The sequence below is a fragment of the Malaclemys terrapin genome, chromosome 15, assembly GCF_027887155.1.
Source record: "Malaclemys terrapin pileata isolate rMalTer1 chromosome 15, rMalTer1.hap1, whole genome shotgun sequence".
Lineage (NCBI taxonomy): Eukaryota > Metazoa > Chordata > Testudines > Emydidae > Malaclemys > Malaclemys terrapin.
In genome coordinates this window covers 33,168,479-33,180,948 of record NC_071519.1, presented here as the reverse complement: position 1 = coordinate 33,180,948, position 12,470 = coordinate 33,168,479, and the positions used below count along the sequence as shown (strand labels likewise).

At 48.2% G+C, this 12,470-nt stretch overlaps 1 protein-coding gene across 7 annotated transcripts in view; it reads left to right on the top strand.

Moving 5' to 3' along the window:
• The window catches only part of SIK3 (SIK family kinase 3), a 148,401-nt gene that overhangs the window by 123,811 nt on the left and 12,120 nt on the right, over positions 1–12,470 (top strand). For 5 of the 7 annotated variants that reach the window (XM_054004830.1, XM_054004829.1, XM_054004834.1 and 2 more), the window contains exons 13-20: positions 108–263; positions 1,544–1,614; positions 5,126–5,269; positions 9,008–9,158; positions 10,187–10,312; positions 10,616–10,701; positions 11,402–11,511; positions 12,024–12,381. In XM_054004830.1, the coding sequence (XP_053860805.1) occupies positions 108–263; positions 1,544–1,614; positions 5,126–5,269; positions 9,008–9,158; positions 10,187–10,312; positions 10,616–10,701; positions 11,402–11,511; positions 12,024–12,381 (1,202 nt within the window). The remainder of the gene's footprint in view (positions 1–107; positions 264–1,543; positions 1,615–5,125; positions 5,270–9,007; positions 9,159–10,186; positions 10,313–10,615; positions 10,702–11,401; positions 11,512–12,023; positions 12,382–12,470) is intronic. The other 2 variants (XM_054004835.1, XM_054004833.1) reach the window with 1 other exon arrangement.

Genomic DNA, 12,470 nt, shown 5'->3' with positions numbered 1-12,470 from the left:
AGGCCAGTGAGGCTGTTTCCTTGGTATTTATACAGAGCTCTAAGATCCTCCATCGGGAGGCACTAGAGGAGGAGTATTCCGTGATAACTCCCCTGTGTTCTTCCTAGGAGCAGTCCTTGCTGCAGCCCCCGACTCTGCAGTTGTTGAATGGAATGGGCCCTCTGGGGCGGCGGGCTTCAGACGGTGGAGCCAACATCCAGCTGCACGCACAACAACTGCTGAAGCGTCCTCGAGGTCCTTCCCCACTCGTCACTATGACGCCAGTAAGTAGCAAAGGAAGAACAGAGTTGGTGGCGTGTTTACAAACCTGTCCTCTTGCTGGCAGTGAAAGCGGGGGGGAGGAGTGGCGTGTGCGAAAGAACTGCGGGGGCGGACAGGGAATGAAATGCCAGATTCCCAACGTTGGCAGGGACTCGCCACCTGCCATTTGCTTTTGCTTTCCTTCCTCCGGGACATTCATCCTACAATGATGTTCCCTTTTGGGAGGGTTTCCTCACTCTTTCCCTTGGCCCTCTCTACCTACCTGCTCTCCAGAGGCAAAGCTGAAGCGGCATTCAAAGGAACCTTTTAAAACAGACGGTGGCTTCACTGCCAGTATCAGCAAGTTCCTGGCCGTGCTCTGACTGGTCTTGTCTCCTCGGTGCAGTGTATAGAAGGGCTGGTAGCCTCCATCTCCCACGATGCCTGTGCTCCTGGCACTTAAACTGCTTTGGTCCTTCAGTTACCATGTGCATCACAAGCGCCTCTCCTTTCCCGGCAGCCCTTCCCTGTCTCACAAGATCCTTCGGCATTGCTGCTTGCTTAGCGTCTGGCTTTTGGTCTCCTCCTTCGTGACACCGCTGCCAGAGAGCCCCGCGTTTGGAATTGGCATGCCTGGCTGTCTGGCTATAGCCCCTATCTGAGTAGTGCTGACCATTGGGGGCACACGTGTTCCTCAAGCCAGCCCCCTATTTGATTGTCTCCTTCCCATTGGAAGTGTCTGTGTCTGGGGCATAGCTGTATGTTTTCAAAGATGAATGTTATTTTCACTGTCCAGTTGAGTATCTTCCTCCTTCCATTAATGACCTGCACAAAATTGCTAGCACTAGAGGCCAGGCATCTTGCTGCTGTGAGAAATGTCACGTGCTGATGCTGAATGGGCCTTTTATTTCTCATTTAGTAGTAGTAATTGAAATATTTCTCCTCTTCAGAAGTGCTGAGAAGAGCATGATGTTTGTAACTCTCTCTTGCTAAGGTTGCTTTGCAACTCTCTTGCTTTATTTGCTGAGAGAAAGGAAAATCTGCCGGTGTTAATGTCGGCAGTGCTTCCCCCTGGAGGTATGTGTATTACTGAATTTCCTGCTAGCACCACAAGAAGCTGCCCCTATATAGGTTGCACTATGTAAGGGTGCAATGGTGAGGGTGTGTTTTGGAGGAGGTTTCTGAGTGCCCCCAAATGTCTGGTACTTAAATGTTCTTCCAGAAAGTCAGGTTTCTGCAGCCCAAGATAGTGTTAAATAAGCCACCTTCTGGAGCCCATGGTTCCCCTTTCCTCTCTCCTCAGGCCGTGCCAGCAGTTACCCCTGTGGATGAGGAGAGCTCCGATGGGGAGCCGGATCAGGAAGCTGTGCAGAGGTAACATCCCATCCGTTGGCCTTTCCCCTTGTGCTGCTGGAGAGGCTCACCCTGTGGTGCCCTAAAGCTGATTTATAAAAAACCCAACTAATCAACCTCATCCCAAGCTGCAGGTGTTGATTATGGTGAAGGTTTCAACTTTTCCTTTATGGGTGCCTGTTTACACCAGGCAGTTACCCTACCTGACGCTAACAGGCGAATGAATAACTCAGTAAAACAACCTGAAATTCTGCAGGCTATTTGAACAATAGGGTATCCAGAATCTCTCTGAGCACTAAACTCCTTTGCTGAGGGTGCATCAGCATGCAAAGCAAACTAACCTGCCTAGTTAGTGCTAAGACACCGCACCCTCCCTCATCCCTGCTGAGTGACTTGGGGAAGTGGTCTCCTTTTATCTGTGCAGCTTTTGGACCAAGACCTGCAGTAAACATCCAACTCTGATGCCTTGAAGTGAGTTTGATAAAAACGTGGGTATCTGTAGTCATTTAGACTTCTAGCCATAGCAGTAGGTCCTGAAACAGTCTGCTCCGACATGTGAGAGGTGGTCCAATATCGACCCTGAAACTTCACTTCTCTCCCCAGCCAAAGTATGTACTGAAAACACTAACACTGTCCTTGCTAATACTTCCAGTGTAGCTTTTGTTTAGCTAGTTTTTCTGCTAAGCAACTGGTGCAGATGATCCTCCTTATTAAGTTCCATGGATTCTCCCCAGTTTTGGTGGGCAGGAACTTGGCGAGAACAGGCTCTTTTTCAACTTTTATGGATATTGTCCTTCCAAGAAGGATGCAGATAGCTACCGGGTGGGCAGCAGGCAGGTATAGAAGTGAGGGAGTTGCTGCTAATGCCATTTAATTCCCTATAATTTCCTAGATCCCTTGTAAACTCCACTGGTCTCAGTGCTGTAAAACAGAAGGGTTCTAATGGTGATGGACACTTGGGTACAACAGTGGCTTGTCCAGGCCATGTGCCAAGATTCCCTTGGCTACTTGACCTTAGAAAACAGCCAAACATGGTACACGTTAAAAAATGCCTTCTACTTCCAGTGGTTAGGAGTCTACACATTCTGGGTAGTCAAAGTGTGGCCTAAGAAGCTATACAGTGCCACCCATGGTCATTCTCATCTTTATTATGGAGGCATGGCCCGCAGACACTGCAGGGCCCAGCATGACATGCTCTGTCGTGACAAAAGCCTTGCCCTCAGTCGATGCTGAACGTTGTCTCTTGGCATCAGAACTCTCCAGTGACGGCGCTGCTCAGATCTGAGCAGAAGTTGCAAGCTGGGACCTGCAGTCTCCATGGGCCACCACTCCAGACTGTAAAGCTGAACAAAGCTGCAGCCTTTTCCGTTTGGGGCAAATAAGATGCAGCCCTGCGGCTCTTGGCAAATTGCCAATGTGTCCTCATCTGCCCAAGCTTAGAGTGCCCATATTTTAAAATCTCTTTCAGCCAAATCCTTCGAGGTTCCAAGAGTCAGGCTTGGCAGGTAGGGTTTTGAGACCAAGGGTAAAACTTCCAAAAACGTGTGCAGGACTTAGGAACCTAAGTCTCACTGTAAGTCCATGGGATGCAGTTTCTGAGGTACCTAAGTCACCCTTGAAAATGGGGCTTAGCTACTTTTGAAACTATTGCCCCCAAATCCTTCTTGTGTGCGCTCATGCCACATTCTCCATAGCCGCTGGACGGAACCAGGCTTCAACTGTGCTTAATGGGTGCACATTAACCCTCCATCTCCCCACCCTCTTACGCTGTGACATGCCACTAATCACCAGCAGAAGAGTAAACAGGATTAACACCAGGGACAGGAGCTAATATTTATCTTTTCAGAACACTGGTTTGAATGCCCTCTGCAATGACCGTAGAGCAACTTTTGCCCTTGTTTGCTTAGGTTGCCTGACCTTGAAATAGTGTGCATTCCATTCCCCGTGCCCAGGGCACAATCACATCTCTTCGGAGCTTGCAAAACTTTTTTTTTTTTTCAGCCAAACACTTGCAGTTCATGATTGGATTGTTCCCTGGAGCCATGAAATAAAGTGATTGTAGCAAACCACAATTGTGAAGCTCTTTGGGAAACTCGCCCTGTCTCCATCTAATGGATCTCAAACATTTAATGGCTCAGATTTTGGCAAGTCACCACACCACTAAGTACTCGTCATTCTGTTAACTGGCTGCTTTTTGTGTCAATGGATAATGCTTTTTGCAGAGCCATAGTTTTAAGTGCCGCTGTTTCCCCTACTGTACAGGTTTTAGTTACAGACATTAAAAAGAAATCAAATCGAAGTATTTGTAACCCCCATTTTACCCTCTGGCTTTGTGGAGGCCAGGAATCTTTGTAGCCATAACTCATCACCAATGCAGCTTCACCTGAGTTAGCAATGGTGGGAGGGTTAGTCCAGGTACAGGCATTGATTCCACTCTGTCCTCAAACCTTGTCAGTGTCTCCACCACTGCTAGCACCTGAGAGAGCTGTCCTGGTGCTTGCCCAAGATTGAAGAATATCCGAGGATAGCTGCACCTTTTGCCATCTCACTGAATCAGGCCCTTCCTGCCTTAGCATCCAACAAAAACACAAAGGGAACAATAGGGCTAAAAATCCCCAAACCAGCCCTGAACTAGTCTACAGCTGAAGGTGGAAGCTCTCAGAGGGCTGCGGCTCCAGGAAGGGAATGGGCTGAATTAGCTCCTCACTGTCCCTTGCCATTTCTGCTTTAGGCATCATTGGTGCAGCCTCCATACACTGATTCCCAGGCTCTGCTCGAAGTGTCCAAGAGTGGGGACTAGATGGCGCACTTTACACACACGCTGTTCCTCTCTCTGAACCTACGTTCAGATCCAGGTTAGATCACACACACAGTGCAAAGGGCAGCCTAATCTCCAGCGGTGGTAGCGATGTCGTAAATGCCATCATCCGATGTGGGACCATTCAGCGTGCTGATCTCTGCTCAGACTCCAGACTGAGCACGTTTGCAGGTGAGGACTGAAGTGCGCAGGCTGAGCCACGCAGGGGAACGTGCACAGCGTCTGTCTGCACGGTGCCGAGCTGTAAGCATTACTCACGCAAACAGTCCCATGGGCATAGTGCATATGATGTAAAGCAGACAGTGCTATTACCCTTCAGACTAGCACCACTTTAGGAGAAAGAATCCCTACAGAAACTAACTAGTCACTGAAACTAGATCTAAATGAATGTGCTTGAGAATTCCCCATGAGATGAAGTAGGGCTTTTCTCCTGAGATGGTGAATGGTCGTTCTGTTTCTTACCAAGGTTGGCATTGGAATAAAACTGGCTATGACTTCAGTCCTCCACTAAGCAGTTAACATCCCTTTAATCGGACAGACATTGGCAGTACGGTTTGCTCTTTCATGGGTGTTCTACAACTCACAGCAGGCTCCGAGCACTGCAGCGAGCATTTTCCTTTCCTAATTACTCTGGATTATCTGCTTCTGCTCCCTTCTTTTGGAGTATTCCCGTCAGTCTCTTCCATTTATAAAATATGCTCCTGCTTGTTGCAGATACTTGGCAAATAGGTCAAAAAGGCACACTCTGGCAATGACCAACCCTACAGCTGAAATCCCTCCAGACTTGCAGAGGCAGCTAGGACAGCAGTCTTTTCGATCCCGGGCTTGGGCTCCACACCTGGTACCCGATCAGCACCGGTGAGTAATGGCACCGGCCGTTCGGGCAGCTCTGTGCCAGGGAACCCGCTCAGATGTCGTCTGAATGGAGTGCAGGAAAAATCCAGCTTGGCATAAAGGGGTTAAAAGAAGAAAGCAGCAGACCCCCAAAGCAGACGCTGGCTGGCCCTGTTGGATAGATATTGGCTCCTCAGCTGCTAAATGCGTGGTGCACTCACGGGCAGGGATCAGTTGGCTCTTCCCCTCCAGTCCCACTTCTGTGGCTGGAGATGATTGGCCAGGATGGCTGCCTTTGCCCCGGGGCTGGGATTAAGATTAAACGATCCAGTTTAGTGGAAAGCTTTGTTAATGTACTGGAAGGCTCAACCCTGTAGTGAGTAGTAAATCTGCTATGGAATATTCAGTAGTGGAATGCTGTATGAAAGGCTGCACCAGGAGTAAACTATACGTAGGTTTAGATACCTCACTGCACCAGAGTTGTGTGTTTCCACTGCAGAGTCTCCGTGCAAAGCTCCCCGTTTGTCTTTTTGTTTCTAATCTGGGGGAGAACAATTATAACTTTTGTGACTGAGGGAACTGTTGCAAAACTGGATCCAAGTGAGCTAAAATTCTGGAGGAAGGGCCCTCCTGACTTGGAGAACTATTATTTCTACAGAGTCCTTTGATGCTGCAGCAAATTGGAGACCCTACTGCCTCAGACACAGCTTAAAAACTGCACCCCGACCCCAAAGCAGAGGGTGTAACATAAGTGTAAACTGTCATGCTCATTTCTTTGATTTCAGTTGCTGAACAATTGAGAAAGTAGTTACCGAGAAAACCAGATTTGTGCTCATGTTAAATCCTCTAACCAGCTCACACTGGCAAGCTTGTGAAAGCACTCTTTATTGTAGCCAGATACCTGCTGAGCTGGGCGCTGGTGTAATCAGGTGAACTCTGAGCAGACTGAGTCGGCATTGGTGCCACGCTGGAACTCTAGAAGACAAAAGATAAACCCTGAGTTACTCCTGGGTAGAAACACTTGTAGGGAGGCAGGAGAGGAGGAGGAAGATTTCTTGGGTCACCGAGTGCTTTATAGGAAGAGAAGAAAAACAGTTGCAAAGTAAATAAACAGAAAATACTGTATGTCCTGCTTCCAGGGTCACTTCAGAATGGAGGTTTAAACGAAGCCATTGAGAGATTGTTGTAAGGCTCTTTAGAATGAGCCTACCCTGCCCCCACTGGCTCTCATCTCTCATCATGTGTCTGCTCCTCTGTTTGCACATGCACAGGAGAGCATTGGCTCATTCCAGATTCACAATGATGAGCATTTTACATGTCACAGCAGAGGCCTGTAAGCCTGTGGGACTACAGACCTGCAGAGATCAAAAGAGAGGAGCTTGAAAATCACATCTGGCCCCAGACCAAGCACCTGGAAGTCTCTGTACACCTCAGACAGAGCTAGTGGAAGGCTGTGTCGTGTAGTGTGGCAAAACCTGCAGTAAGCCACAAAGTACTGCCTACTGAACAGCTCTCAGCTTTTATTCTGGTGTTTAATGTAGTCTGTTTGAAACTGGTTTGTACTTAAAAAGGTCTCAACAATTGTTAGTCTAGAAAGCCAGTCTGGAGAGCCAGGGGTTAGGGTTACCGTGCATCACCCTAGCATGCTTGGGAACCTGATGCACAATGCTCATGCTCCTCACTTGCTGCACTGCCCGTTACCGAGTTGGAAGGTCAGATGGACAGATTTGGCTTGCTGACCGGCAGAAAGGGAACGTGACAGCCAGCCAACTCTAACCTTAGCTGGAACATATCTAAAATCGTAATGAATTGAAATACATTAATATGTGAAACTAACTGGAACTGACATCCTGGAAATGTTACAACATGAATGAGAATTGTCCTCCTGCTAGGGGTAGCTTCTCCCGCAGAGATTCCGTTTGGTCTTTCAGAGCAGGCTTCAGCAGAGAACTCTGTGCATACATCAAATATTTAAAGTACCAATTTGTCTGTCTAACGTAATTCAGTTTGAAGCACTACTATATGGAGCTCGATTATCTTCTGTTTGTTTTACAACCAAACCATCCGCAGGAATGCTCTAAAGACTTGTTCCCTAAGGGCCTTTCACAGACAAAGACCACTGCTGCAGCCAAACTGTTGTCCACTCGTTTTCTGTATGGATTGAATTGGTACAAAGCTAAACCCATCTGGGCAGAAAACTAACTGGGTCCTCATGTGTTAGTGTTTGCTCTGTGGGTGGAGAGAGAGCAGTGCTTTGTAATACTCTTAAAGATGTAGTCTTGAGGAGGAGTGTGCTTGGGTTTGACTCCTATGTGGGAACCCAGATTGAAAGGGAAGTTTGTTCCTGGAAACAAAGTTGTCATCATCCCCCCACAATGGGATTAGTGCCTCTCTGAACGTGGATGCCGGCCTCTCCTCTGGCTCAGAGTGGCTGCAGGATAGACCTGATAGCTCTGTAGTCAGCAGTGTCTTTCCTACCCTTGGGGTGTGAATCTTATCCACCCCGATCCACTGGTGCTGTGACACGGCTGTTTTTATCTGCACGTACTGGAGACTTAGAAATGTTTCTAAAACTTTTGTTTTGCCATTATTGGTTTTGTCTTGAGGGCCCCCTACAAGTGCAGCTTCCTTGTTTGACACCCCCCTCCGCCCCCGCTCCATCCCTCTGTGGTCACATGAGATGCAACATTTGGCAGAACGTGTTCAGATTAAAACTCCCTCATCTTCAAGGCCTGATATGTGTTAGTGCTTGGAATAAACCAGTCTGATGGGTTCACCCGCATGTGTCATCTAGGAAATGGAAGATCCTGGAAGCCTGTGTGTGTGCTGAGAGAGGGCAGGTCTTACTGCTAGGTGATGGTCTAAGCTTTATTGGCATTCAAATGGGAAGCCTCCATTTCCCACAGAAGTCAGGGTTACTGGTGCCCCTTTTGATGCACAAATGAGTATTTTCCAGTTTTCTTCCTTTCCTGGAAATCCCGTGGATTGCTCTTCTCTCAGTGACGTCTCTCTCTAGGTGTACCTGCAAGTAAAGCATCTGGGCTGGGACTGGGGGGGAGGTTGTTATGCTGGTCCTGCTCCTGGACTTGTTTAAATGAGAATTCCTACGGTGCTGGCCGACTGTATTTTAGAACTAGACTGAGCAGGCAAGCTCCGGCTGTGCTTGTTAGGGTCTCCTCTTAGCGAACAGGCCTTGCCATAGAGAGACAACTGTTCTCAGCAGCAGAATCACCTCGTCGAAGACAGCAGCACTCCTGACTGGCTCCTACTTCCCCAATTCAGATAGATGAACAGGCAACCATTTTTCATAGCACAAAGTGTTCCCATCCCACTGGAATATAGGGATGCTCCAGCTTAGCAAAAATGTCACTGTGTAAACTCCAAAGTATAGTGAATGAAAAAGGCTCTCAGATGGAGAAACGCCTTTCAGTTCTTAGCAGTTGAATGGTTTCTGCAGGTCGGGGGAACCAAGTGCCAGGCCGAGTCGTATGGCCAGTTACAGACTGGGGCCCCTGTTATAATCTAGGTAGGATATAAATCAGACTGCCAAAATCTTAGAGAAAATGTACCTACCCTAGCATAAAATGGACTTGCTAACCCTGTACCATGTGGGTGATGAATAAACTAATGGCACTTTACTTCTCACCCAGAAACAGAACTTCTGGGCAGGCAGAACTTGGCAGAGCTGATGTAAATAAAATGTCTCTGTAGCTGAGTTTGTTTTTCAGCTGGCCTCACTAACCCACTTCCCCATGTGTTCAGCTCTGTTTACAAGGACTCAAACACCCTGCACCTCCCCACTGAGCGCTTCTCCCCGGTTCGCCGCTTTTCTGACGGTGCTGCCAGCATCCAGGCGTTCAAAGCCCACCTGGAGAAAATGGGCAATAACAGCAGCATCAAACAGCTTCAGCAGGTAAAGGAAGGAAGAGGGATGCAATGAATTAGCTTAGGTCACTGACTTACTGGTAGAGGAAACCTTTCCTACTGCTTTGTCTCCTGGATCTAAACATTCTTCAGAGCTGCAGCTGGGGAGCATATCCTCTCCCTCCTTCTGGGTATTTGAGTGTGCTTTGTAGAATTGCCATCCTCCTCTTCATCTCAGCTGCAGCCTGGGGACCTTGGGGGCTTCCCCTTTTCTGGGGACTTGACATATCACTGTAGAAACACATGTAAGGTCCGAGAAGTCAGGCTCAAGTGAGGAACGTGGGCCCTGATACCTGTGCTCCCTAGAAACTGTCATTGAGTTTCTTCCCAAGACTCGCACGCAATGAAACCAGTCCCCAGAATCCCATTTCAAAGTTGAAATGGTTGGTTCTTGGGCCTGGCCTGCTTGTTTGATTGGTTTGAATAACAATCCGTGGTGTTGCACAGAGTAACCAGACTGAAGAACACTCTTGAAAATCCTCTTAGCCACGGCTGCTAAAAGCCACTGGTGCCTTCACCAGTGTTTAATGGCAGTGAAGTCCCATCGCATGCCATAGCGGTCATGGAAAGGCCATTTTGCTCTGCTGTGGCATAAATTGCATAGTCCTCTCTTTGACCTCCGGGGGAGTCTTGTCGTTGATTTCAGTTGGAGTTGGATTTGGCCCCGAGAGAGGAATTTCCCTGTGCAGCACAGCAGGAGCACGAGATGCTAATTTAATCTTGGGGTTTTCATGTCTGATGCTTTTCACTTGCACTCCCTGCAATTGCAGTGTAAAGAGACTAAATAGCCCATGAGTTTAGTTCCATGAGCATCTATTTCTTTCCCACTGTATGAGAGAGTTGCGATGACCCTGGTATTATGCGCACACATGCTGCTAACTACATGGATTAGGATTTCTGTCCTGCAGTTTCTTCTTTTTCTCTGGCTCTGGAGACTGCAGAGTGAAAGCCTTTTTTGCGCAGCAGGGTTGCTGTGCAGGAAGAGATCATGTTGTGGGTGTATTGAATTCATTACAGGAGTGTGAGCAACTACAGAAGATGTATGGTGGGCATATGGACGAGAGAACTCTGGAGAAGACACAGCAGCAGCACATGTTGTACCAGCAGGAGCAGCATCATCAAATTCTCCATCAGCAGATTCAGGTACTGGAACCGGGACCATGCTCCCTGAATCCTAGCCAGGTTTTCCTGCAGTAGAGGTGTTGAATGGCCACATGAGACTAGGGACGAAAACAAAAACTGTGTATGTGGCAAGTTAGAGTGCCCGACCTGCTGTAATGAAGAACAAGGGGGAAGGCTTTTCAAAAGCAATGCATGCACAGCTGGTAGAATAGCGAGAACTTCTGTCTCAGGTTGATTAATTTATGGTCCAAACTGTCTCAGTCGAGATGGAACTGACTAATTGCAAATACTTTTTGTTCCCCTTCTTTCTGGTGCCTGGCTCAGGATTGTATTCGCCCACCTCAGCCATCTCCACCCTTGCAAGCTCCATGTGAAAACCAGCCAGCTTTGCTCACCCACCAGCTGCAGAGGTAAAGAAAGGGGTTTGCTTTGGTAAAGTGCGGGGAGGGGCGGGAGCTGTCACTCAGTGATGTACTCAGGCCTGTCCCAGAGCCAGCTGGGAGCATATAACCTTAGAGAACTGGGCCTCATTCCTAGAAGCACGTGCAGGCTGCAGCTGGAGCTGTAGGAGCAAGTCTCTGGCAATCAGGCTCTTAACATTTCTGTCCAAGAGAACCTTGAAAGTAACCTGATGGCATAACATTGTTTTAAATTGACATGGAACTGCTGCTTGTTGGCCAACTTGAAAACAAATGAGCTTCAATAATAGTATGAACACTTTCTCTAGCACTTTGAATGCCAAGCCATTTACAAACACTCTTTAGACCCTTCCCCCTCCCACCCAGTCCCTCTGTTGGCTAGCAAATATCATCCCATTTTACAGATGAGGAAGGCTGAGGCAGAGTGGGAGAGCCTTGCCATAGGTCATGGTGAGTCAGGAATAGAACTCAGGATTCCTGACTTGTGCTCTAACCACTGGGCCATACTACCTTATCCAGCTAGCTAATGAAGATAAAATAGAAATTATGTTGCAAAGCCTTTAAGATTCTAAAGGAGTTTTTTATATTGTTTTTGTTTTTTTGAAAAAGCACTTAGGGTTCAGTTCTAAAACATGAACAAGCGTCTTTATCAGGAAGAGCAATTTACGAAGATGCTTATTTTCTTGTGTAGGTTACGGATTCAGCCATCTAGTCCACCCCCAAACCACCCTAATAATCATCTCTTCAGGCAGCCAAATAGCAGCCCCCCTCCTGGGAATAGCAGCATGCTGCAGACTCATGGTAAGCACTGAGTGGACCAAGCCATCTGTCCTCCTATTGTGCAGGCCACTTGTCAGAACCTTACAGCTTTATAGAGCGCTTGGGAAAACAGTTCATGTCTTCTCCAAATTCTAGTGCCTGGCGCAGATAGCCGATGTCTCCATCTGGCATAAGGGGCTGGTATTATTGCGGTACTTGCCAGCTGGAATATGTTGTTACCTGTCATGAGGTCTTTGCTTATCATTTCTGGGGGCGGGGAGGAGGGATATTATTCTTTGATTATGCAAATAACTTTATACTGGTATTGTTTCTTTTACCTTACAAGTATTTCTAGCTGTGGCTGTAGTAGGGTGAAACTTTAGCTCTGAATAGTCAGGAAAGGTGCACGCCTCATCACCCACTGAAAGGCAGCTTGGTTCTGAAAATCTTACCTCTGGCCCTGATAGCATCAGACGCTGTATCTGTTAAACAGAAGGTGCTCTCAAGCCTTGCAGCAGCTCAGTGCAGTTACTCAAAGGGATTGTTCTTCGTAGGTGCGGCCTCTCAGTCCCAGTTCCAAGGGATGCCTTCCCACAGTGCGATCTTCCAGCAGTCTGGTAACTGTTCCCCTCCCCCGAACGTGGCACTGACATGCATGGGCATGGCGCAGCAACCGCAGCCACAGCCAGTCACCATCCAAGTGCAAGAGCCCGGAGATATGCTCAGCAACAACCTTCTGCAAGGGGCAGCTGTGGCAGGGCAGGGCATGTCCCCGCACCCGCGAGGCACGTCTATCAACCCGAGTGCTAATCAGATCCAAATGCAGCATCGCGCTAACCTGATGGCCTCTCTCACGTACGGGCACAGGCCACTGTCCAAGCAGCTCAGTGCTGATAGTGCAGAGTCACACAGGTAAGCCGTTCTCTAACTGTTCTGCTAACCCGGGGAGGGGGGAGAAAAGAACCAGGGCCGGTCAGAGTTCTGCCACCACGGCTCCGTGT